Raw genomic sequence first — 27,894 nt, 5'->3', positions numbered from 1 at the left:
GGGTTGTAAGGAGCTAACGGGTATAGGGTTGAGATTAGGTGTAGTGTTTGGACCCAGCTGGAAGTCACAATTTTGTTTAGTGAACTTGGTAAAGGAAGTTCATAGCACTTGGCGGCGGATTATGTGATGTAGAACGAGATGGTGGGGAGGGGGGGGGGGGATTTCCCTATCGTTTACACATTACACAGCTGCTTGACGTGAATATGATAGAATGATACCCCCTCCTCCTCCCCCTCCTCCTCTCCCTCCTCCTCCTCCCCGCCACCGCCTTTCAAATACCCTACAGTATCCAGAAATATTCTCTATAGCAAACCATTATGACGTATACCTGAAATACCAATGCACAATTAATTTTGTAGGTCGTTACAACGCGGAGAATGACAATCCAATCATTTTAACACCATCAAATACCTCACAAATCTAAAAAAAAATATTGGATTTCCATTTTCAATGACAATGATAATCTCGTGTAAATTTACAAGGTCTTAATTTACATTGCTAGAATAAAAAGGAAACAACTTTCCCAGACACAAGTATACTTGTATATATAGCCTTATCTTTCAGACAGCTTTAAAATGAACTAATGCACATGGCATTAAGTCATAACCATAACTAACATAACTAATTGACTGTGCAATAGTAGGTTTAATCGGATATTGTCACAAATCGGTTGAGTATTAAAAATAGGAAATGGAAATCTTCTTTTCGCGCGAAATAGAAACAAAATTAATCCTCTGGGTTCGTCGTCAATCATTTTCACAAATTGTAGCCACAACAGTATTAAAGTCAATGCTAAACTTGAGATCGTGGCATTATGATGATTAGGTTTAGATTCTTTTAAGTTACATAAAGAATATCCTACTGTGTTTCAATTTAAAGCTTCATCAATGGCTATTATGTTTGTATTCCCCAAGGAGATTAATTCGTTTTGCTCTGAAAGATATTGACGTCACATTTATAGCAGAGCAATGGCGAAGCGCCAAAACATTTAGAGATTTATGCCAAATTTGGGGACATTTTTCTATTGAAATCGGAACACAGAAACAGTGACTGCATGTAAAACTGATTTGATCGAAGATTTTTGCACAGATTTCAATGAAAATAGGCACCTGTTAGTGCAAACCATATGTGAGTGTGCACGAGAATTATGGGAGGCAAATGTTATTGTTAATGATATAGAATTGGAAAATATGATTTTAAAGCAAGTCTTAAACTAGCATTTCAAATATACTTAGATGTCTATTTCTAAAGGCCGACCGGATTATGATACATTCCGAATACTAGTTAAAGATGAAATGTGGTTAAAATTCAAATTATATTTAATTGGATTTTACTAATATTCCTACTGCTATAACTTTTAGTTCTACTGCTGCTGCTACTGCTGCTGCTACTGCTACTATTACTACTACTACTGCTACTACTACTACACTCATGCTACTACTACTACACTCATGCTACTACTACTACTACTACTACTACTACTACCACCACTAATACTAATGATGATGATGGTGATGACGATTATTATTTTTTTTTGTATTTCATGTTTTATTGACCCTTTTCATTCCAAATTAAACATCACATAGTATCAAAATAAATCATGATGGATCATTATTATAATGAAATTGAAATGACGTGAAATGTGCACATGTCTAACATACATAAAAAGTACATTAATCAAACGACTAGTAACTGTTGGTTGCTGATTTTAAGAGATTACATAAGCTCACAAAAGACAACCAGAGACAACCAATGAAGATGATAATAATTATTATTACTAACAATGATAATGCTACTAATAATTGTAATAATAACAATGATAATAATAATTCTATACTCTATTTCAACATTTTCTTTGCGACGGTATATAAGGTGAACCTTATATTCAAAGTGAACGAAAAATAGAATGTGGAAGGAGAGGATAATAGAGAGAGGGGAAGGGAAGGAGAGAGAGAGAGAGAGAGAATTTACACAATATCAGGCGATACTAAACAAATACTATCCTTAGCAACGAGTACACCACAAAATGAATCATGCTGATAACTCCTGTACACTGACAGTGAATCATTATTAAGCGTGGTCTTGCTCGTCACATGCTTAACTCTTCATTTTCAGAATCATGAACAATCGTCGAAAACAAAACTAAAGAGGTTTTTGCCTTAGTGGCGTAAATTGTCTAGAAAGACAGTATTCGTAACTGTTATTTTAAGCAAACTTACACTGTAGCATATCGTGGGTAAAAATTGCCCAACATGAGGGAAATTAAGAGTCTAATACCAACGTATTGGCAATATTATGCTCAATTCGGATACTATCAGTCATTTTCAATTATTTCTCACTAATTATTTCTTTTCTCAGTGTAATATGCATTGCTGTCTAAAAGACAGTTGTTAATATCATATGCCGAAATAGGGTCTACATTCTTGGCAAATGACATACGCCTATTAAAGTCGGCAATCACAATCATTATCAAAATAATATGACAAGCGTAGGTCTACTGTATTTAATTTCGAGGTCAAATTGAACAGACACACAGACAATATTGTACAAGAAGGTTAACACGGCTAAAAGCGTTCTTGACTTCATCTGCACATAACTATTCGATTTTCAGTTACCTGCTAATCAATGAAATATGTACGAGCCGAGTCAAAGTCCCACTTCTATTGGAATGATTATGAATTTACCTTTGTTTATGTAATATTCCGCCGACGGCAATATCCATTTTCTTGCTTTTATTTTGAGAAAAAAAGGGACTCGATATTCGTGAGGATATGAATGTCGAGCTATATATTCCTCCCATCAAGTACATAAACTGTGATGCATAGTTTTGACAAAATGACCTTGAAGTCAAGACTGATTCTTTCTAATCTATCATCAAGCAAATTGAACGTAATTACCTTCATTTCCTTACTCCTATCTTCGGTTATACTGATCTCAGTGCAAAACACATTTTCGGAGTTGAATTGATTACAAGGCGCGTGGGACAAAGTTCACAAGTTACAGAAATCAAAGTTATTTTCTCGTATTTTAACAAAAATCAAACACAAATGACCTAGGGTCTACCACGTCGCTGGGTCTACAGTTTCGAGATATACAAGATAATACAGGTTTTTTTTATAGATTAGGAAGATGTCATTCTTGAAGAAGGAAAAATAATGTTTTAAATACTTTTGATTATTGTGTGCCTTTAATAATATCCTTCATTTTTTCAGAGATAATTTGGAGGATTAATCAATGTACGTTCTTTAAGGAAGGATTTGTGGGTACATCCTTTAGTCCATCAGAACATCTTTATGTGACTTGTAAACAATGATAACCAGGAGGCTCCCTAAAATATTTTGAATTTGGGAGTGTGTCGGACCAAATTGCTAGCAAGTTTACAACAAGGAAATAAAAAATAGTCCTATCTCAAATTTTTCCAATTTATCGACAAGAGTAAAAGAGGGTCTTCAAAATATGCTGACTGAAATTCTAAATGGGAGGTGTCTAACTCCTCACCCTTTAAGCAATGACTCTGCCTATCATAAATATTTATTAATCTGCGCTAATCCCGGAGGAGGGGGTGCCTGGGTGAGATTTAGGAGTGGGTGTGAACACGGAGATGTATATAGCTAAAGCCTTGAAATGCGTGCATAAATCATGCAGTAAAAAAAAAATGAAGATTTACTAACATGTTAATGTACTAAAGGATTCGAAATATCATAATTATTATTTTCCTGTCGTAGTAATATAGGCCTATTCCCAAACCCTTTCTCCTTCTTCTTCTTCTTCTTCTTCTTTTCTTTCTTCTTCTTCTTTTTCTTCTTCTTCTTCTGCTTCTCCTTTTTCTTCTTCTTCTTCTTCTTCTTCTTCTTCTTCTTCTTCTTCTTCTTCTTCTTCTTCTTCTTTTTTCTTCTTCTTCTCTTCTCTTTCTTTCTTTCACTCTTTCTTTCTTTATTCTTCTGCTTCAAGTATATTTTAATGATGAAAATGCATGCATTAGTTGTTGCTATGTTTGAAAACCTCGATCATTTTCAGGTAAAATTATGAGAAATTATTATGCCCAACACCATGGGGAGACAACGCGAAACAGGTCATCAGAATGGCGCCTCCGTTATGTCACGTGACAACCCTTCGTTGCACGTGATGCCAGTACACACGCCAATAGGAGATGAATGTAAAGGTATGTATGGCAGGCGAAAATTATGCATTTTGTGTGTGCGTGTGTGGGGGGATGTAAGATTTAAATTCAGTACCAGGCTTATGAAATGGGCAGTTATGCTCTGGTTGGTGAGAAATATAGATTAAAACTTTCTTGCGTAGATTTGAAAAACGATAAGATTTGGAAAAGAAAGAAGACCAAAGTTTTGATAAAAATATATTATATTTTATCATCTTTTAATAAGTATTATCTCATAAAAACGCACGGTACTGTATTAAGATTGAATACAGTATTTTATGTCCTTTTTCCTTTCTGCTGAATGTTTGGCGAAATCTTCTAAAAATAGTTTCCCCCTTTCTTTTCTTTCTTTTCAGTTGATCCCCCCCCCCCCCCCTCCCCCCTGAAGTTTCAGTCAACATTTCCCACGTGATGTCGCTTTGATCAATCTTAAGTGACACTCTTAAAAGAAAAAAACACGCACACACACACGCACACAAAACTGCACCAAATGATGATGACACATGTTCGCAAGTATGGTACGCAAGAGCTTTGACATTTCCAAATCTGCTTTCGGCCTTGGAGACCCTACCCAGTCAGGATAGGCGTCGCGCTAAAATTAGCCGCCACACTCTTCCTCCACCCGCGATTAAAATGTGCACTATAATGCTGGAGGGAAAGATAATCCGCTATTAATCACGGGCTTGCGGGAGGATACGGACGGTGTCGCTCCCAGAAGGGATTAAGTCCAGTTTCGGGAAAAATAATTGTGTACATGAACAATACCGAGCATTGTCTGATATTATAGGATCATTATGAATAAATATATAACGTGATCGCAAAGACTTTCAAGAACTAAGGGCGGTAAATTGCCTCAAGAAATCTTCGGATTAAGTAATATTATGCTATCCTGTCATTATCGCACAGTATATTATCAGATTGTCATAGGTTAACTTTGCAATCGTGTGGAATCCTTAGAGATTTTTCACCCCCCCCCCCCCCATAATTTTGTAGTTTTTATCCAAATTGGAACAGGCCTACATCGTTTGTGGTATTACTGAAATAAGTACAAGTTTCGGCACGAGGCAACCGCGCGGTTCTTGATGATTTTTATGATTATTTGGAACTAATTTATATGGTATCATAAAGTACACGGTGGGCGCAAAGGAGAAATTGGTAACAAGATTCTAAATAACTACTGTACTAATCGTTTATAGAATAATAGAAATAAGAATAGAATAATTCGTTATTTTCAGCAGTTTTTCCAAACATAAATTTCATGACCGTTTAATTTTGTTTGTGAAATCTCACTACTTGCCTATAAGACCTTATGGAAACAAAGTTGAACACATCAAACGTGTAGCCAGGCACGATGACACTTCCTACTTGTGTATTTTTTCCGATGCTCGGCAATGTGCCTAAAATAAAAGTGTTCCTGGACTACTTTTGGGTTTGCTATTTCTAGACCGACAAAAGATGTAGTCTTGTAACATAAGCCCAGAAACAAAGCGCTGATGACATGACCTAAAAAAAAAAAGAATGTTTAAAAAAAAATGTATTTAACAGTTAGGGGAAATGATATAGCGTGATTCTAAATATCCATTTGCCCCTTTTAAAACCAATCAAAACAGGGCTAAAAAAAAGAGGGGCCATGCAGAGGGGCTTGAGCACCCCTTCTTTGTCTATTTGTTTTTCGCCAATGGCACTCAAGATCAGAACTCGCCAAACAGTTGCTGACTTTTAGAATCCTAGCACTTCTCAAAGTCGTCGCTAATGCATATACGAGGAGAAAGAAGAAAGCATTATATATAAGTTATTTATATAAAAAAAAAAGTTTTTAATCGTTGCTTAGAAAGGTAGAAGGAATTTGGATTTGTTAGTTTAGTTTTGTAGCAATGAGAACAGACAATAAAACCATATTTGATCATCTCACAGCTACCCCCTTGTTCTCTCTCTCTCTCTCTCCCCCCCCCCCCCTTCTCTCTCTCTTTCTCACTTCCTTCCTATCATTTTGGCGAAGCTGACCTCGGTTAATATATTTTTCCTGATTATTTTTAACGATTTCCTCTCCGTTTTTCATAAACAACCTCAGAATAGATGTCTGCATGGCCGTCTGCACAAAGTCATCGGTAAGAGAGTTTAAGAATTCTGGGTCAGTCAACCGATTTCCCCAAAATGATCCGATAAGTTGGCACGATAACTTCAGGACTTCTTTTTATCTATGATAATATCTGTAAAATGAGCGCTTATCATCTTTATGACTTGAAAGCTCTTTCGGGAGAATAACGTGTTTAGGAATCCAGGGTATTTAAAATTATGTACAGAGGAAAATGCTTCGGAACATCTCAAATTCTTGTCGGAAATTTCCCTTGACGTTTCTAGGCCTGATGTTTTCTTTGTCGGGTGGCAGGTTTAGGAAATGTTGCCACAGTAAGAGTAATGTAAAGTTAAAAATAGGGTTTTGTAGATCACTATCTATGAATATTTCGGCTAATCTTGTTTGAAGATCTAAAGAAAAGAAAACTTGTGCTGCACTTGTCACGTGTTTTCTTCTTTTGAGTAAACTCCCGTTGTTGTTTTTTAAATCACCCCCCCCCCCAGCCTTCCAGCATCTTTCTCCATCTACTTTCTCCCTCCATCTCTCTCTCTCTCTCTCTCTCTCTCTCTCTCTCTCTCTCTCTCTCCTAAAACATAAACACTGCCTTCCATTAATACTGTTCAGTGTTTCATTTTCGATTCTCCTGTCCCGCAAATTTCACTTTCCTGTTCAAATATCATTTCACCTGCACTTAAAGTACAGGTAGAAACCGTACTGTTAACAACTTCATTATTCATACCCATTGTAAACTTGATGTGCTTTTTTCGTGTGTTTTTCGTAACAAAAAAATTAAAAGTTTGATGAATACTTTTAGATGTAAGCTTTAACACATTATTAAGAACCGTAAAATGGGACGAATCATTTTTGACGTAATTAAAAAAATTACAAAACTTGGTAACGGTATGAATAATTTAGTTGTTAATTATGGATGTAGCAGGTGTAACTTGTGTAAATGTGTAATGGTAATGGATGTTACAGTTCCAAGTTGAAAGATCCAAAGAACAGGATACAAAACAAAGTTTCCAACAGCGATAATTATGTATTTCATTTCATTTAATAGCAATTTTATTTGAAAGTACACTTTATATATAGTCTATATCCCACAAAATAAATATTCACACTATACAATCAAATTGGTTGTGCCAAAAGACACAGATTCTTTTTCATTTTTACACATGTGCACAAATAGTCCTCATAAAAATAAATAGATATGAGTGTCAAACATGTGCATATGATTGTGTGTACATTTCATAAACATACATATTTGTCTGCACTACTAAATTTGTAAGTCTGTTTTTAGCATTCTATTATGTATGGCCTTCACACTTTGCAAGAACACAATGCATAACCAGAAAACGTTTTCAACATGGACATCACAATTCCACACTGCTTGTACAGGTTAAGCATTGAAAAAGGGGTTGTGCTCTACTCTTTAAAATATAGTGCAGCTTAATATCAGCAGGGGTACAGCATACAGGAATAATCGTCATGTACATGTCTTACACAGTTTCACCAATATGTTGGATAAATCAAATACAGATTTCAGTATTGAATATACGAAGGCTTTGGGGTTCATTCTATCTACTGTATCTATCTCTCTAGGTCTCATGTCTTAGGGCCATATGGGTGACAGTAATGATGGTCTCAATACTTCAAGGAAAATGTGAATGGGGGCATTTTGCAACAATTACTTGTATAGCAATATAAAGAAAGCAACTGAGAAAACAGGCTGGTTATGTGAACTGACCAACACCCGTGTGAATTTTCCCACGTTCAATCATTTTAGATTACGTGGGCACACAAAATCCAAGTTGTGTGTCACTGTTCGTCCACTTGCATTTAGTAAAATGATGATTCACTCTCGTAAGTAATTTCATGTAAGCTACATGTAGCTGAAAGTCTAATGGAACACATTTGCAGAGTCATTAGATGTACATTCTAAAATAGATCTCTCTTCTCTTTAAGTTAATATCAAAGTACTACATAAATTACATGTAAGTTGCATTTTCTGGTCCTGCATACAGTATGCTGTTATCACTGAATAGTTAAAGATAATAATAGCCCTGAATATTGGTGATTGACAATGACTTTCTGTATCACTTGTTTTGACAAACAACAAAAGCACTGGCCAGAATAATGAATACATGTACATTTCGCTTGGGTACAGTTTTGTAGTTATGAAAGGCACACACCAATGACCCACATACTCAACACAGTGTGAAACTACTACTCATTACCGAGTCCCTGCCTGATTTTTAAATGTCATAAGTGTATATTGATTGCTGAATATTTGTATTCCCTGTGTACCGGTATACACATCCATGTACTAATCATCTGTTGAGAGCCAGAAGGGCATAAACTCTGTGTTAAAGTACCGGTATAGGAACTAACGCCCTTCTGGCTCCTAAAAAAAGGAATCATCACTTTGCATTTTAGTCAAGCTAATCTATCGTTCTGGTAGTGGATTTGTATTTTGAGAGAATCTGGCTTTAAAAACACATACATGTACATCATTTACTTGGAGTCTTGATAAATACACGTGCTGTGTAGGTTTTGTTGGATTTTGTGATGATTACTCTTTACTTTTGAAAATAACCAGAAATCAAGATTAACCTTTTCAGACCTTACAGCATATTCTTTGTGCATTCAGCAGCATACAGAGTAAACAGATTGACATGAAAAGTAAAAATAGGGTCACAAATGAAATGTCAAATAAACTTTACAGACAATTGGCCTTGATTTAGACTAATACAATGTATCATGTTTCATTGTATGTTTATAGAAATGACGTCTTTCATAAAAACATTTATTAATACAATCAAAATGACTTCTTTTTTCCTTTGAGTGATCCCCATAACATCATAATCAAGAGCCATTATCATTATTTGATATATAAAATATTTTATTTCCACTCTTACAAAATTATACATCCATGATCATAACGTAGCTATCATTACAAAATGAAAATTATATAGGTCAGAGTGTCTTTATTTTCTTTGGCAACTTCTTACTGCTAGAATCAAGCCAATGAAGACATATTAAATAAAAGTGGATGTATCGACTCAGACATAATAAATGAGCGCTGTCATTCAGTTAGAAATAGCCGCTGCCAGAAAAGAATAATGTTCAAGTGCTGTTTAGCTGTATTTCTATTTTAATACAGAGTTAAAACTACGGTACTGACAATAACAAACACAGGAAGCAAAAAAAAATGAGGTGGGGGGGGGGGGGAGGAGTCATGTGACCTATACAGAATAGTGAAAGACAGAACAAAACATGTTTACAACTAGTCAAACAACAGTCTTTTTAAGATAATAATCATTCAATTTACCTCCCAAACAAACCCTATTTCATGAATAACACATTAGGATTGTCGTATTGATTCAATGAATTCTATGAAAGCACCCAGGGGCTTCGCAGCTTTTATCCTGTCAAAGACACATCAAATGGAAACATTAAATTCTCATTTACGTCATTGCACTACTATTTGTTTAGTTCAAAACATACAACCAATTAATGTATTTGATTTTAGGCTCGTTTACTGCACATTCAAAATAACATGTTATACATGTACATGTGTATTTTTGTACCATACATGACTGCATGCGAGTCATGCAATTTACAGTAATAATATTTTCTGAACAACCAGCAAGTTCTAAGATTTGTGTTACCTCTGAGTCTCTGACAAATGTCTTATGCAAATCATGAAGAGCCTTTCTGCTTCAATTGATGGTAAATTTACCTGTACTTGATAAGCACACAACTACAGGTATATCACTTTTGACATCTTTGTTCCTTAACCAAAACAACAACAACAAAGATTTAATAAAATACATTACATGAACTAGTCTAACATGAACACATGTACTATCAACGCAGAGTGGATAAAAAGTGGCTTCAACATCAATGATATCTTGCAACTTCATGATGCCTCAGTTACAAATACTGGTACACTATTTGAAAGTCAGGGTTTGGATATAAGACTACTACTAGATATTTGTTGCTAATTTCTTTGTTGTTGATTTCTTTCATGTGAATTGAAAATTGCAGTACCAATAAATGACATACCTACATGTACGTGAAACTGTTTATCACGATCATATCGGACATTAGAAAGGCAATTAGCATGTTTTTGTTGTTGTTTTCTTTCATGTGAATTGAAAATGGCAGTACCAATAAATGACATACACCCTGTACATGTACGTGAAACTGTTTATCATGGTATCGGATATTAGAAAGGCAATTAGCATGTCTACCAAAAACAGGAAGAGTGGAAGTATACCCTTAGCAGCACTAATCCACAGCTTCATCTATAAAGGGGATGGTTAATCTTTTAATTGATGAATATTGGGGTCATATGCTTCTGAAGACGACCTCTTGACCGACAGAAGTGTCAGGATACATTACAAAAAACATGATTAGCTTGTTAACCCCTTTGGTGGGGTTAAATTACTGTGATGAATTATTTCCTCTGTGTAGCTTGACCATTCACTCATGCTAGCACATACGTTTTTATTATTATTTCCTAATGTACAGTATGTTACATACCCAATTACAAGTGAACTGTAGCATCATCATAATAGAATGAAATAAAATGCTAATATGAATACACTTTTAATGAATATGATGACTAAGGATAATCATATATACATGTACTACTTGTAATCTTTGCCAATTGCTGTCTACCAGTTTACATGTAAGTGGTTGCCCAATTTAGAATGTACATGTATGTACATCTACATGTACATGAAAAGAAATAAGATCGGAAGATCCTATTTAGAAATTACATTATTTGAAAGAACACTTAATCATCTTTTCAAAGATAAACATATTGAATGAGGCATTGCATCAATTGAATACACATCCTTTTGTTATTTTGTGACTTTGATCTTTGAATACAGTCCAAAACATTCCTAATTTTGACGGAAAACAATTCAAAAATTCAAATTTATAGAATACTTCTGGAGGAAGATGAATGAATGATTAAAATAAATTAATTGACATTTCTCATTCTTTATGGCAAAATAAAAACTTGAAATAGATTATACATACATTTATATCTAAATATACCGTACAAGTACCCTCTATGCCACATTATTCAATTTGCATTAACAAAAGTTGTGCTAACATTTTACGTCCAGTACCCCCAAATAGAAGCATCCGATTCATAAATATTGTACAATGAAAACCGTGAACTTCAACTTTTAGAGTCAACAATAAGGGTATGGATTTTTAAAAAATCTGCATCCCCTTTTTTTAGCTTGTGTTCATTGAGCAAGAGTGAAATAAATAAATAGCTTGCTTTATGAAATATGAATACACACGTTCTACTACACAGCATAATCTGTCCTTGGCAGTTACATGTACATAGAACTTTAAGGCAGCGTGGATCATTCAGGTTCTAATACCTGTGACATGACTATCTTGTGAAAACACTCACGGCAGTCTATTATTTGGCAAACGTGTAGTGTGTTTATACTAGTCAAAATAGCAACAACACACAGGCCAAGAGGGTTGTGTCATTTTCATGAGTCAATAGGAGAGAATAATAGAAAAGTAAGAATACCTTAGCAAGCTGGCATGCAATCTACTAGCACACATTGCATCCATTCTAGTTTGTACATAGGTTTCTTTCCGACTTTAAATCATATAATATTAAGACTGAGATAAACTCATCATAAACAATGAGATCATTGTCATCGTTTAGTTCATTCTAAAGACTGTCCTAAATGCCCAGTAATCTGACGAGGAACTCGAAGAATAAATTTGACCTGCACTAGCTACCAAATTTACAGTTTTACACATGTACAATGTCAAAATATATTTACATTCACAATGATGATGGTAAGGGTTCTATAGGCTATCTTCTACCACTGCATTTCCTTTCCAAATAGTCCAGATATCCCTGGGCTTTGTGCACAGCTTTCTTGCGTTCATTCCGTACAGAGGCATCTCCATGGGCATCAATATTGTCCAGACGGAGTACTTGGCGTGTGAGGAGTTCTTCCAGTTTCAGATACCCTGGGTCGGACTTAGAACCGTTAAAGCTATCCGCCTCGTTTCCCAACTTGGCGATGAAGGTCATGATTTCAAATATTTCCCTTAGTTCCTTTGGATGCTGCGAGGATGCATCCTCTTTTTCGCTAGCTGGCTTTGAGTTGACGTCAATGGTCTTTGACGATGCTGTCTTAGTAGTCTTGTGCTGCGTTGCCGGTGAAGTCCTGGGTGGGGACTGCGCTTTACGAGGGGCACCGCGGAAAGCTGTTCTTGTCTGTCCTGCTCCCCTCGATGGTGCCTGGCTCTGGGATTGACGCTCTGGGCTTGATGACGATGATAAACCATCTTCAGTGAACTGAGGAAGATCTCCGGAGACAATGACATTGGGTAGCTGAGGCGATCCAACAGTTGGTGACGGTTGCTGTTTGGCACCAGTGTGGGACGGGACTTGATGATTAGCCTGGTATGCCCTCTGATTAATCAGACTCTCATGAGGGTAGGGAGGAACAGGGGGTGGTACATGAGGAAAATCACTATGTTGGTTGCTCCCACCACGTAGCACCTGAATGGGTATAGAGATCGGGGTCTGGTGACCATTGAAATTCCTCATGGAGTTGGTCATGCCGCTCCTAAGCTCTGGACTGCTGCTTCCAGAGGAGGATCCATCGTGCTGCTGCTGCACGTGGATCGGAACAGTATATGTTTGACTCCCATTGGGTCTGCCATTGCTCTGCTGTTGTTGCAGGTGTGGTACTGCGTGTGAGGTGTGCTGCTGCTGGGGTGGCATCGGTCTTGCATTGGACCTGACTGCTCCACCTCGCTGCAGGACACTCCCAGACTGCTGCAGAGGAGCTCCTCTTCGGCTCTGGCGCGGACTGTGCATGGTGACTGGCCTCTGGATCATGGAAGTAGCAGAACCCATTCTACGGTTGCTCTGTGGACTCACCATGCTCTGGTTGACAAACTTGCCATCCACGATGGGGAACTCCCGATGGTGGTTCTTGGGGCTTGCACTCCCTCCATGCTCTACATTCACGGGGCGGTTCTGCCAGTAGTACTGCTGTTGGCTTGTAGGAGTTTGATGAGAGTGGTGGGGAGCTGACTGGACGTACATATTGGCAAAGGAACCGTCATTCACAGGCTGAAAGACAAAAAGTTTGAAAAAAAAATCAAATTAATCATTCATAAAAAATAAAAAGAACTTCTCTTTTTACAACAACAATAAAATAAGGTTGGCTAAAATCTCAAGTAGACAAAGAAGAGAAAATGAAGTACACATATACAAATTTCAATAAAGAATATAAAATAAACAATTCACCGTTATGCACACTGAAGTTTTTGTCTTCACATTAATTGGCCTGTAAATGTTGTTTTACACCATGAGACAAATTAAAGGAAACAGGATGGCAGAACCCTAGAGAGTAGTTTTGAAGGGCTTTATCTTATCTGCAAGGTGTGTTGAGAAAAAGAAATAATTTGCTGACAAAGTTGTTCTTCCAAAATTCATTCCCTGGTTAATTTGTATGATTTTCAAGTTTTGAACAGTGTACAATAAACCTGTCATGCACAAATTTACAACTGAAAATATCTTTTCAACTGGTTTGAAATGATAGTTTGATCATATACACACCAAAAACTGCTGAGTACTTGAGCCGAGGATCCTCATGAGAAACAAAATATATCCAGAACTCTACATGAATCACGACGTCAAAATAAAAAGACCTGCAGTGAACAGTATTTGTTCAAACCAATTTTCAAGACTTTCTCTAGCCTAGGTCCAGGCAATGTAAGTATAGAAGTTTGCCACACAAAGACAGAGAACCTGACAGGTCCAAAACACTGTACGCATATGATGTTCCAACGCTGCAAACTTCAAAACTGACATGAACTTAAAAACGCCAAGTCTTAATAAGCGCAAGGTTGTGCTGTAATCTACGGCGCTTCCTGCCAAAACAGGTTTGGCAACGACGCCTCTAGTCTACGCAAACAGACTTCCTAGGACACTAAATTACTGAATCATTATAGTCCTTTCCTGGCCAAGGCTATTTTTGCCTCAGTACATGGATGGAGGTGCGCAGTGCATTGTAAGCCATTATGATTTAAGTTGATATGTTCTAATGGAGACATTATGCACAAGGCTCTTTACCTAACTATATTTTCTTTCTACTCTATCAAGGAGCTCTGAATTTGGCATAACTTTTGTGTGCGCAATGCTGAATTCTTGCCAGAAGTAGGGAAATGCATTTGTACATGTACTGTAAAGTGTAAATGTACACTGTAATTGTTAATGTGTTCAAGATACTGTATAAATTCATGTACTGTACATGTACCGAACATTTAGATTGCTTATTACAAATACCGTCACAATTGAAATTAAACAAACTTTAAAAACATACAAGGTAGGTTTCAGAGTCAGACATTTTTTTAGAATTTAACTCTACAGTGTACAATGTCTTTGTAGCTACGCAAATCATTGTCACTGCCGTATCCCTTTGACATGTTGTTTACCGCAAAATTTCATTAAAAAAGCATCAAAAGCGCCTTTTATTCACAAACTTTAATCCATGTCACCTTGATCAGTAATTCATTTGGCATTGACAATGTATGAAAGGTTCCTAAATAAAAGCCTTTCAAGGTTTGCTTTACAAATCTGCAATCCAATCTTTTTCAGAACATATTTCATGCATATAGTTTTATGAACAAGCTCTATTGATGCTGGCTTTCAAACTTGCCTGGTTCTTTCCATTTGGTAAACAAAACTGTCAGTGCATTGAAAAGTATTGCATACAAAATCTATGCAGTGAAGCAAAAGAGTGTCAGAGTAAGTTTCCTAAATAGTAAAAATGGTTTCCTCTCAGTATGTACAGTACATGTAATGTACATTGTATCGTTGATTTTCACCAGGTGTTGACTATCAATGTTCAATAATTTTCTTTTATCCTGCTTGTTTGGGATACTTGAAGTTTTAAGCGAAATATTATGCATCCACTGCTATATATAGGAATACAGGTGAACATGTACGCGGAATATGCAATGCGAATACTTACTGTAAATTTACTTGTTTTTTAAAGTTCAAAGCAAGAAGTATACAACTCTAACATGCAGTACATAGATGTTTTTCAAAAATATTTATTCATATTTGAAATATGTATACATGCACAAATGTAGGCCCACTGCATTACAATCGTTTATGCTTTTTTTAATATTTCAATTACATCCTACATTTTCAGGATTCAAGTCCCAAGACTACAGCTTCCTTCTAGTTCCATACCTTTCTTCAAAACAAAATTAAGTCCCTGGGGAGCGTTTGATCTTGGTGTTTTGCTCATGTGACAGGCCCATGGCGCTTCCACCTGGCTAAATCTGTCCCCAAAACAGGAAGCCCGGAAGGGGAATCAATTTAGCAACGCAAGGAGAAAGGGGTGGGACTAAACCGAGAGGGAGGGGCATAGCGGTATGAGACAAATGTCAGGGTCATCACTTCACAGGATATGTGAAAAGGAGATGGTACTGATAGGTAGTCTACAACAGACAGACAACTTGAAGATGGGCAATGGCATGATGAACGTCATCAATACCCATTATGTCAACAACTTTGCAAGGTACCTAGAGTACTACACAGTACACATGTAACAGTGTGGGCCTTGTACAGTATTGAGTAGTGAAAGTTGTCATCAAGTTTTAAGATAGCTGACCATGTTTTCCCTGTGCTCAATGATAGTATAATACTTGTTCACTGATGTAAGATGTAATTATGTTCTGTAATGTAGACCCTACAGTGGACAAGAGAAATAGTCCTTTAGTCATGAATATGAAAATTAAAATTAATGCAATCTGCATCAAATGACATCTGTTTAACTTGAAAAATGGTGGAAACTACATTGTAGGCCTGAACATGTCTCAAATGAATTATACAAAAATTAATGAGTGTACTGGTAATACACTGCTCATGTAATGTAATGCCGGATTGTATGCTTTGTACATTACCATAACCTACTAACTCTTAATTTGATTACTTCACAATTCACACTGCATTCTACAACCCGGGACTACATTTTCAGTGAGGGGGCTGTTCGTTTGACTTTGTATGCCCCTATTAACTATACGTGACATTTGTCTTACAGCATTAAAACAAAATTTCATTTGGACAGGCTGCATCATCCTTGGATGTAATTTTAAAGATAAAAACTTTAGTATAAATTCTGATCTGATCAAACTTTAGTTTTGAGCATTATGTACAACCTAAAAATCTAAACTGGCAGAAATAATGGGGTACTTTGGTATAGCAAGAGATTTAAAACTTAGGTTGCTTCTAGCACTAGCATCAATATAAATTGTACACCTGTATGTAGGCCTATTATAATTAATTAAGGTACATAAACTTATCTGAAGTGTTCATCCATCTACTATCATTTACTAACATTTAGCACAATATACTTGAGGTATGAACAACTTTATTTTTTATCATTTTAATTGTACATGTACAGGGTACATGACTACATGTATATGATCATTTGCACATTTTATGTAAACATTGCATTTCTGGTCCTTGGACTAAGTGCATCAGTGCATACAGTAGTACATTGTATATGTTGATATTAATAAACCGAAATCAAATTGAATTGAATTGAATTAAATTGAATCATCAACAAAATCTGAACAAATGTTTATACACTACATGTATAATGTATACATCATACTAAGGCTGTGCATAACAGTGTAATGAGGTACCCAAGTACACTCCCAGGAGTCCCAGGCTTACAATCGAAAACTCGAATATTCGGACGCCATGTTTTTTTATAATTTTTTTGAATTTTTTTGAATTTTTTTATTTTGTTTTTTTGCCACCACCATACCACTGGAGCAGTATCCCAGTTCCGTCGCCGAAAACGCATGTAATTTTACTTCGAGTTGCAGTTGAACGGGCCGATTTAATAATAATAATAACAGTAAACAATGCTGTTTTAAAAACCAAAGATGGAAAAATAATCCATTTTCCTCTGAGTCCAAACAGAAATCCGGACATTTGGTCCCAGTTTCTGAGTGGTGAGTTTGACAGTGCTTGAGTTGGAAAACATTTTAACCGACGGTACCATGCCAGCGGCCGAATATTTGGGTAAGAAAAATTGTACTCAAGTAGTTGTCAACAGCGCGGGTACTCGAGCATTCGACTACTCGTCGCAGCCCTACATCATACATGTACAATGTACCTACTACCAGTATGTATGTTGCCTAGCGGTGTATACTGCACAGTGCACATGTACACGCACATCTAGGCTGTATTGTCTCTTCTATTCACATATTCTTTTTTTTCAAATTGCCCCCCCAAATATTTGTTAGCCCTGTGTAATATGATATTAGTTCTTCAGTTGTACGTACATGTATAGTCTCACTTGTGTGTAGCCAGCCTGTTGCATGAACAGTTTGAGAGGCCTTTTTGTTATTGGACCCTGAATGAATACTATAATGGTTTCGGACCACAGGAAAAAATATCTTGTGTTGAGCCCTGTACAAAGGTCAAAATAGTTTCTCTTTAATTGCCTCGGTACACACATATTTTTCACCTCAGCGTGTAGCAGAACAGGAGAATAGTGTTTGCGTTGTATGAATTGTGACACCTCCAGCCAGCATGGTCGATTATAATTCAATAGATGGGTTTCTATATATATGTGCTACGTAAATGTAGATAGTATACACAGGCATGACCAAAAGGGCACCCACTCATACAGTACACCATACACATACATGTACATGGACAATGTACAGTTCATGTTCAATGTATGGAGCTATTAAGAGAACAATAGCTCCATGGTACATTATGCATTGTAGGCCTAGAAGTGTAAGACAAGTTTATAAAATTCTCCCATGCATGACCAGTCAGCATGGGCCTGTATGTAAACATAACTGAATTTGTTTTAAAAAAACTGTACATGTAACTTATACAGTGTAACCAATGCACTGTAGTACAGGTACTTACACTAAATAGGATTATTTGGGTCAATTTTGTGAACATACCCAATTTACCCATATACTGTACAGAGTCATAGGGGTGGGTGGGGCTGATAGGCTACACCGTACTACAGAGTTTCTATAGTGAGAAGGGCTGTGGTCACACACCCACCTACGTACATTGTACAATGTCTAAGGGGTGTGTGGGCACAGTGGGACATGCATCACTGGAACAGTCACTATCTCTGAATATTCCATACATCTGTACATCCCAGTCTTATCACATACTGTACAGAACATCCCTACATTTTGTAATTACAGTGTACTAAATACAAGAGAATACCACCTACCCCCTTCCCCCCTCAAAAGAAAAAAATGCATGACAATGTTTCTAAATGAATGTACACTATGTACATGTAAATGTATGTGAAACAGCATCACATACCGGTACATGTACAGTACATACACACACCAAAAGTCAGAGGTGACCTACAAAAATGTTGATGTCTTGGCTACAGGCCACAGAGTCCTTTTTTTTTTGCATACTAATACACAATTGCAATTTAAGGCTCTTTTATAGTTTTAATATGTACATTTATGTACTGGGTGGGTAAACAATAACAAAAGGGTAATTTCACTGTACCTTCAATTTCACACCTCATTAGGCTGTCTACAGTCAGGCAAATCAGTTGATTCCTAAATCTTTTGTTGTCTACATTTTTTTTTTAAAGGTTGAGAGGTTTCATGGTATAAATAATGTTTGATTTATAAGGCTAAGTACTAGACATAGAAAAGTTTTAAGTGTGAATTGGATAAAATTTAAACTCATTTTCTCTTTCTATCATTTGATTTACAAGGCCCTTGCAGTTTTGCACATGGATTAATGAAGGTTACAGGTGACCAAAGGTAGACAGGAAGATTGCCAAGGCAAGGATCACCCCTCCCCCACCCCCCCCCCCCATGAAAAATGAATAAAAGTAAACAAATAAACAAAAGAAATTCAACTTTTGTTTCTTCCTTATGAATTACATGTACATGTGTAGATTTACAAATACTTCTACTACATGTATCTAAAATAATTAAGAAAAACTTTTATCTGGTGGATCAAAGTTCACATTTGTCGTGGAACATTGTGCAGCCCAGCAGGGGAATCAATTTATAAATCTTAATCTTGAATATAATTAGAACAAGTTTCCAGGGTAAAATGGATCTTGGTATACTTAATATAAAGTAGTTTATTAGTATGACCTACATGTAGGCCTTGGAATAAAAAAAACATACCTGTCATTATGCAAAATCTCTCAACTTCTTAGAAAATCTGCCTAAACTAACCAGAACCTATTTTTCAAACAAAATGGGGGGTGGAGGGGTACATGTTGGTTGTCCAAAAAAATGTAGCTGATTTGTGTATCGCTTGATTCTATGAAAAATATGCATCAAATTATTAATACTACTAATAGTAATATAGCAACATACATTTTGAAACTTTTGAAATTGTTTCAGCGGTCTGAAAAGCTCTGTCTGAATTACCAACTTCTACTTCTACATCGATACTTGACAGGATCCATAAGTCAGGATATAACGCCAAGGTTACTGGGGTGTGCAGGTGGACCACTACACTGGGTTCTCCCCCTACTCTTATATAATAATGCAGTGGGTTCTTAACGTGCAAAGGTGGTGACTCTATTGTACACGGGGGCCTCCATTTAACATCCTATCCGAAGGACAGTGTTTTCAATTAACACAGCCTGCATCTACATGTATGAAACAACATGCGCGTAGCCAGGGGGGGCGGTGGGGGCGGTCGCCCCCCCCAAAAAACGCCGGCCAGAAAAAAAAAAGAGAGAGAAAGAGAAGAAAAAAAGGAAGAGGACGTAGGAAGAAAAAGGGAAAAGGAGTCGAGAACGGTACAACGAATCGTCTTCTTTCTCTAATAATTTGATAAAACGTCAAAGCTTTCGCGCTTCGCGCTTAAAGGGGGAAATTGAGTTCAAATTAAGGATTAAGAGTCGAGAACGAACAACGAATTGTCTTCTTTCTCTAATAATTTAATGAAACTTCAAAGCTTCCGCGCTTCGAAAGAGGGGGACTGAATACAGATAAGGATTAAGGGTCGGAAAAGGTACACTGACGAATCGTCTTCTTTGTCTAATAATACGTCAAAGCTTCGCGCAGGAGGAGGGGGGGGGACTGAATTCAGACAAGGATTAAGAGTCGAGAACGGTACTTCGAGTCGTCTTCTTTCTCTAATAATTTAATGAAACTTCAAAGTTTCCGCGCTTTGGGCGGGAGGGGAGGAAACTGAATTCAGATAAGGATTAAGGGTAGAAAGGTACAACGAATCATCTTCTTTGTCTAATAATACGTCAAAGCTTCCGCGCTATGCGCATGAGGGGCGGACTGAATTCAGACAAGGATTATGAGTCGAGAAAGGTACAAGAATCGTCTTCTTTCAAAGCTTCCGCGCTTCGCACGGGAGGGGGGAAACTCCCCCCTCCCTGCACCCACCCCCCTACAGAGCGCGCTATGCGCGCTTAAGCGCTCACTACCGCCCCCCCTAAAATGAAATCCTGGCTACGTACTTGTGAAACAAAGGGAGGGGCACTTTAACACACTACACACAACGCAGGCTTCAGTCATCCGCCTGGGTGAGATTCGAACCTGAGATCTTTGGTTCAACAGGCAGACACTTTACCGACTGAGCTAATTCGCCTCCTGTCATGTCCTGTCACACATTAGCCTATTGCTGGTAACTGGTATGTACATGTAAATATTCTAGGATCTATATGAGAAGCATTTTAATAGAGGAATTGGTGTTGTACTTGAATTAAATACATAATCAAACTGTACATACAGTGTACATGTTCATAGTAATAACAATAACAATAGTACCAACTGAAAAAGACAAAAACAAACTTTCTAAATCAATCTAGATCTAAAAACAATTTACGAATTGCATGATTGCTATTGATAAATTTATGACTGTTTGAAGAGATTACTAGACCAAAAATCATCTGTTTTGTTTTGGGGATATTTTCAGCTGAGACTTCATTATATCAATTCGGTTTCATCAAATCCCTCTCCTGTCCTAGGAATATGATTAGGAGGAGAGCATCAACAGTATTAAACAACACAAATTATGTTTTCTTAATGTTTTTTGTTGTTGTTGTAATAACTAATACTTCTCCAAGACCAAGTAGACTCTAGACAGATTTTTCTGTCTGGAGAAATAAATGGCAGATTAATAAAGGTTTAATGATGATAAAATTCAAAAAAAGATAACAATGATAAATTTTGATGAAAATAGATAATGTGGATGACAACAACATGACAAAAGGCAAAACAAAGCCAAGGGCCAGGGCAAGGCAAGCCAGGCAAAGGGGTCCCAGCCAAAGCAGGACAGCTACCAGGCAATGCAATGTCACAGTTCAGCAAAGTCAATGAGAGTTGGAAGATGAAGAAAAAAAAAGAACCCCCAAAAAGAGGGAAAACATACCTGCACATCAGAGCCAGCTGGAGAGTGTGTTCCATTACTGCCATAACTTGTCCTCACATTATTATGTGCATCTCTTGGGTCTTCCCAAGTTGTAGCACGGGCTGCATGGTTGACGAAAAACAACCAACCTGTCCCCGGGTCGGTCAACATTTCCCAATTTTTCGGAAGCGGATCGTCGATGGTAATCGGGCGAATATTTTGTGGTTTCTGACCATCGCGTTGATCCATTATATACTCCTTTCTGATAATCCGTTGTAGACTCTACATGTTAAGCAAATCGAACCAATTTATTATATACGTCGTCAGTGTTTACGTAATCTAGCAGTTTCTCCTCGTAGCTTCTTCTTCTTTCTAGAATCCTCCGGCTGGAGCTAGCATTCTCTACATGTATATTAATGTGTACACTCGGAAATTGGTGCTTATCTAGTCGCATTTCCATACCTTTTTGTAATTTTTCATTGAGATTTGCTGATTCATATATACATTTTAGGCATTATGGTTCTCTTTATAATGATATAATTTGTAGTTTTGTAACAATTCCATACAAATAAATTATATTCATCTTGATTTTGGAGGAAATGCAACAGAATCATATAATTGAAATGCTTTAAAGGGCTAATAAAAGACTAAGCCCAAGGTTCACTGCCGACTGTATTCAGAACGCTTATTTTGATTGGTCTAAAAGATAGTCTCGGTGAACTATTGACTAATCAAAATCTCTGTCATGAAATCTCTCTACCGTCGTCTTTACCAGCTAATACGGAAGTGATTTTCGTAACCTTTGCACGAACGTACGGTACCTCGACATTACAAAGCACGGCCGGATAGAGTAGCTTGTGGATGATTGAGCCAGGAGTTGCGGGCGGAATGCAGCTGACAGTTCGTGGGTAAAGATCGCTCAATGCATGACATCATCACCCGTACCCGTCCAGCTCCAGCTCCAAGCGCCCGAGCTGAGCGCATCATCAGTTGCACCACTTGACTTGACTTGCTATCTAAATGAGATGTCCGACGCCTGCCTAAGCAGCCTGACCATGCTGATATGAGCAATTTTTACTTGCATTTGACTTTGTAAGCAGCTATTAAAGCCATCTTTCAAATTCAATATCTTTTAGTATGGGTCTACTTCTTTCGCAATTTGCTAAATGATCAGTTCCAAAACAGTTGTCACTGTGTTCTGTTCCGAATTGCATGATTTGAAAACAATTCTACATCTACTGCTGTCAGCTAGGCCTACTTATACTGCACTGGAATGCACTGCACCAATACAGTTATGAAATTGGGTCAAGCCCTTACAGAACTTCCAGGAAAAAGATTCAACTAGACCTAGATTCTAGTTTAGTTAGTTCTGAGCTCAAATGAATAACTTTAGAAATATATCCAGAGTCATACTCATACTTATAATACTAGTCATAGACTTGTCATCATGGTTGTGTAATAAATGTATGTAATTGTAAATATAAACAGATCTATGAGTTCGCATGAAGTTGTACTAGACTATTAGTATAAGTAATACTACACTCCAGTATTTTGAGATCCAGATTCTAGACTGTGAACTACATACATGTAATTGGAGGAGTTTTTAAACATATTTTGTGTTTTGATGCTCTCCAAGCGAGGGAGGGATTAGGTGAAGCCATGTAGACATCGTTTCAGCGGGACATATGATATCCCCTAACCTAACGAAATGGGCTGATTTTGCGGTCAAATCTATTTCAACCAAAAAACTGAGACTATAGACCTAGTATCAATCATTTTGATGCATGAATGTTTAATCCTTCAGTGAAATGGAGACAGCTAGGCAAATCAAGTGAAAGCATGACCAAAAGTCTACCCTTCCCCAAACAAGGCACACCCCCCCCCCTTGCCAAATATAAAAACCTTGAAAATTGAGCTTAAGTTTATATTTCAAAGAAATGGTGATCCCTGTGCAATAGCATTTTTTTTAATATCACATATCGTTTATACATGTATTGCCAACTATTTTGACTGATGTGTCAGTAAAGACTTGCATTCAAATGTCTCTTTTTGTCTTATTTTTCCCCTAAATATTCCACAGGGCATATAGCAGGTAAAGGACGATGAACATTATGAATGATCTGAATATCTTGCCTGATGCGCCTGAGACCTGGCAGGCAAAGATCAGCAGGCTAGTGCGAGATGTCTTCCTACCTTATGCAGTTCCTTACGTCATTCCAGCCTTTCTGAGTGAGATTTTCTTCACTTATTTATAATTTTACATCAGACTATGTTCTTAATTTAATGTGCCCATGATGCCCCTGTTAGGGTCAAACTTATCAACAAACATAGCCTACCTGTAGTAACCTTTTCCACTTTCTAGGAAAATCAGAGTTTACGGTATGCATTGTAGGATCTGTCTAAAAGGTCACTTTGACCAAAGTAGGCTACCGGTAGTTTTATCATTTCTGTTGGTGGCCTATTATATTCATGTACTGATTTGATTGTAAATGAGATCTATGTCAAAGTACCACAAAACCACTTGCCCTCTTTCCCAGTTACCCAGGGCAACAATATATGCTGACATTCAACCAAATCTAAGTCATGCTTGGCATTAGATACCAAGAATGGCAATTTAGTAACAATCCTTTTTTCAAGAAAAATTATATTTCATAGTAATAATTTCTTTCAAATTGCTTTATATTATGGATTAGCAACACTGTACAGGCAAGGGCTTTAAAAAAAACTGAATGCCCTGTGCGACCAAGGAATGAAATATTTATATTCTAAGATTATTTTCTCTACATGAGATGTATTAGATTTAAACCTCTGTTTTAAAAGTTATTTATACTTTAAAGAGAAGGTTGAGTTCTGGGAAGAGGTGAAAAATAATTTGTGAGCATTACTCATTCTCATTATGCAAGTGTGGAAGAACATCAGATAAGACATGTTCCCTGAAAAGCATGGTTCTTTAAATGCCTTCACAATCTAAATATGCATGTAACATCGTAAAAATCGGGGGGGGGGGGGGGCGGCTTTTTACGCCACGTGTTCGTGTAGTCCCATATACATCTTTCTGTGTACAGTGTTTGTAACTTTACCAAGACTTGGCCAAATTTCTTATCAATTTGATGATTCCAGAACCTTGCAATACACACAAATTCTTATATGCTAAATGATCAACCTTTTTTGGTCGGTTCCACACTGTTTCTTTCACAATGCAATCGCATGACCAGAACTCAACTTCATCTTTAAGGCCTACAATGTAGTTTCTTTCATTGAAGCATATCAATTTTTATCTAAAAATTGAGGTAAATATTTGCCAATTTGGTGAACTTAGCAATCTACTGATACTTTCCACACATTTAATATCTATACCTACATGTATAAAAGATTTAAAGACATTATAGATAAAATAAGCCCTATATGATCTTCATATGATTGGTATTCTTTATTTTATTTCCAGGCTGGAAAATTATGAGAGGGCATCGTGCTGATCCAGACGACAGGATCGCGTCTTTGCAAGCTGAAATCAGGAGGTTACAACAGGAGATTGAAAGCTTTCAAGGTCATATCACCACCACCCAGCGACAGCAATACCAAAAACATATTCAGATCAATCGAGATCTAGATGCAATATCCAACATGCTTGAAGAACGCCAGGATATCTACTGCAGTCCCTTCAGGTACAAAGACACCAGATTGAAAGCGGAGAAGAAACTCAGGGAATATGTAGTCGAGCGTCCCTACGAGAAAGAGTTGAAACTTTTCAGTGGCGTGGAGGAGATACTTGAGAAGGATACCCACTGTGGGATAAACAGAGGGGAAAATGGATGCCTGATGTGGGTGTATATGGACTTGTGGAGGACAAGAGCACGGCTTAATATGCAAGAAAATGTCATTCTCAAAATGAGGACGTATGACTCAAAGTCAAAGGACACGAACAAGTGAACTGATGTAGTAATCGCATCCCCCCCCCCCCCCTTTTTGGTCCTGCTGTGATTGCAACTTGTGCAAAGCTAAATTGCTTGACTAGTGTTGCCTTAGGTGGCTTAGCAACAATATAGTGGCATGAAAAGATGCATCAGGGGAGTGTTTCACAAAGACTTAGAGTCGACTTTAAGTTGGACTTAAATTTTGCAGGCCATTCATGCCACTGGTTGCTCGCACCATTGGTCTGTCAATTATGATCTTTAGATAATATTTTTTCCTTCAATAATGATCTATCAAAAAAGCTGAATTCTGTAGATGTGTGACCATGATTTGTACGTCCCTTGAGAGACCAATACTAGTAAATGGTGAGAGCAAAGAGTGGCATGAATGGCCTGCCATAGTTAAGTCCAACTTAAATTTGATCTTAGTCTTTGTGAAACACTCCCCTGGAATCCACAATGCATCATAGTTTGTGATGGTTGCTGAATAAAAGTTCATTTTTGACATATATGTGAATGAAGGTTTAGCTAAGATTAAGCCTCATTGATATGATGCATTTACCAGGTCCATATCCTAATTATGTGGTTCTACCTCTGTGTGATAACAATTATGATTTTCAACAATTGTGCAAATTGCGTTTGTGTGCCACTACATTTCGCAAAGCTTTCTTAGGAGAGTCATCTGTGTTTGAATCTCTGTGTGACACATGCTGTATATCACTTGTGGTTGTCAAACTGAACGAGAACCCTTGTATACTGGCATTACTGTATGTGCTATCATGTTTTAAATTTCAGCCGTAATTCCATTCATCTATGTGGCACAAACTGAAATACACTGTACATGTACAATGTATCAGTTATAGATCTTATGTTTCTGTATGGTACCGGTAGTTTAATGTAGGGCTTACAAATATTTTCAAGGCTATGAAATACTGAAGCAGGAAATGAGTCAAACATAGAAAACGACTTAATAAATAGGGATGATGCTGTTAATTATATTAACCAGAAGCGCATTAACTCACCTTCCAGGCTTCCCGTCAGATGATTTTCCTTTTTATATGTCGATAGACTGGGCATGTTGGATGAATCTATGGTTTTTCTGTTATGCGTGCCAGTTAAATTAAAATTACTGGAAGGTAATTTCATTTTGTGTCGGTAGGCCCTTTTATCGTTCCTCAATTTATTATCATAGGAATTAATCTGCTCATACTACAGTTTTTTATTGATTTCCATCGAATTTCAGTTTCATTAGACATTGTTAATGGTAGGATGGTGCAGTGATTTGTAAAAAAGATATCAGACACACACACACAAAAGAATCAATATCATGATTGAGAAATCTGAATTTCATTCTGTTGAAATCCTAATTCAATTTTGACTTATTGAACACATGGATTAGCATTTATAAATCGTATTTGGTGTGCATCATTTTGCTCATATTTTCTTTGATAATGATTAGATGTGTAACAAAAAGATCATGCTGTACAATCTTGAACAACCAAAAATGCAGCGATACCAGTTTAGTATTGTACTCCAAATTTCCTTTGTGTATGTCATGAAGTTTGAGAGTGTGGACAAAATAGGTTTGACTTGTATAACCTAGCATAGCCTACTAATTAATCCAGTTTGTAATTTATTTCATTCACAGAAAGATATCGGGGATTGTAAGAAGGAACACGTCTTTTAAATCCTTTCAATCATGCTCAGTGATCCCCAAAGATAGCACATGGACTTGTAAAAACTGCCTCAGATTTGTGTGATTTATCTGTATATAAAAAGTATTAAAATTATCATGTGATATTAAAGGAGCAAATACAATGTATGATGCTGACTTTGTTTCCAAGTTCATTTGTTGAAACTTAGGTTTACATTTTTGTTTGTTTAATTGAAAAAATTGTCAAAGCAGAGCAGGTACGAATAGACCAAATCCTTGGCTAGACCCAGTAGTCATTACACAATGCTTGTCTGAGGCACTTAATTTTTATTTAGATTTATCAGCTTTCATTACCAGAGCTGAAAATTACTGACATCTTTCTCATTTTCTCTTTCCTATCTCGTAACAGTACATCTTCACCTCATTCTCTTGTTTACTCTGCCTTCATCTCATCTCTTTCTCTTCCCCCTCTCTCTCTCTCTCTCTCTCTCTCTCTGTGTCCCCTCTTTATTCATCTCATTCCCTCTCTGTCTCTCCATCTTTTATAAGCCATTTTTACTTCATGTATTTCTATCCCTTTTCTTCTTTCTATACTAAATTTCTCTGCCTAATCCTTTTCCTAAACTATGTTCTACTTCTCTCCACTTTCTCTCCTCTCATTCTCTGTATGAT

The 27,894-nt window shown here is 37.0% G+C and overlaps 2 protein-coding genes across 3 annotated transcripts; one reads left to right on the top strand and one right to left on the bottom strand.

Annotated features, from left to right (window-relative positions):
• Positions 1 to 7,271: 7,271 nt before the first annotated feature.
• On the bottom strand, positions 7,272 to 22,048 carry LOC763417 (BAG family molecular chaperone regulator 3). Of its 2 annotated transcripts, none has more exons than XM_001199380.4 (2): positions 21,679 to 22,048; positions 7,272 to 13,374 (listed from the first exon to the last, which is right to left on the bottom strand). In XM_001199380.4, exons 1-2 carry the CDS (start codon positions 21,904 to 21,906, stop codon positions 12,097 to 12,099), a joined length of 1,506 nt encoding a protein of 501 aa, XP_001199380.3. In that variant the 5' UTR covers positions 21,907 to 22,048; the 3' UTR covers positions 7,272 to 12,096. The 2 variants fall into 2 exon arrangements, with proteins under 2 accessions (XP_001199380.3, XP_011662936.2); XM_011664634.2 differs by lacking the exon at positions 21,679 to 22,048 and adding an exon at positions 13,864 to 14,373.
• Positions 22,049 to 22,434: 386 nt separating this feature from the next.
• Positions 22,435 to 27,381, top strand: LOC753986 (coiled-coil domain-containing protein 127). The gene is made up of 3 exons (XM_001178341.4): positions 22,435 to 22,749; positions 23,738 to 23,886; positions 25,103 to 27,381. The coding sequence occupies exons 2-3, from the start codon at positions 23,760 to 23,762 to the stop codon at positions 25,585 to 25,587; spliced, it is 612 nt and encodes a 203-aa protein (XP_001178341.1). The 5' UTR covers positions 22,435 to 22,749; positions 23,738 to 23,759; the 3' UTR covers positions 25,588 to 27,381.
• The last annotated feature ends 513 nt before the right edge of the window (positions 27,382 to 27,894 follow it).

Source organism: Strongylocentrotus purpuratus, unplaced genomic scaffold, assembly GCF_000002235.5.
Source record: "Strongylocentrotus purpuratus isolate Spur 01 unplaced genomic scaffold, Spur_5.0 spur5_scaffold_7, whole genome shotgun sequence".
Classification (NCBI taxonomy): Eukaryota; Metazoa; Echinodermata; class Echinoidea; order Camarodonta; family Strongylocentrotidae; genus Strongylocentrotus; species Strongylocentrotus purpuratus.
The sequence above is the reverse complement of the archived record's forward strand: the minus strand, read 5'-3'. Positions and strand labels throughout refer to the sequence as shown.

What these genes read in the sequence shown, in the direction of transcription:
- LOC763417 (XM_001199380.4), bottom strand. Translation starts at nt 21,906, where the DNA reads ATGGATCAACGCGATGGTCAGAAACCACAAAATATTCGCCCGATTACC. An exon ending in CAGCTGGCTCTGATGTGCAG is followed by an intron (nt 13,375 to 21,678) that starts GTATGTTTTCCC and finishes TTTGTCTTTCAG; the next exon opens with CCTGTGAATGACGGTTCCTT.
- LOC753986 (XM_001178341.4), top strand. Translation starts at nt 23,760, where the DNA reads ATGAACATTATGAATGATCTGAATATCTTGCCTGATGCGCCTGAGACC. An exon ending in CGTCATTCCAGCCTTTCTGA is followed by an intron (nt 23,887 to 25,102) that starts GTGAGATTTTCT and finishes TTTTATTTCCAG; the next exon opens with GCTGGAAAATTATGAGAGGG.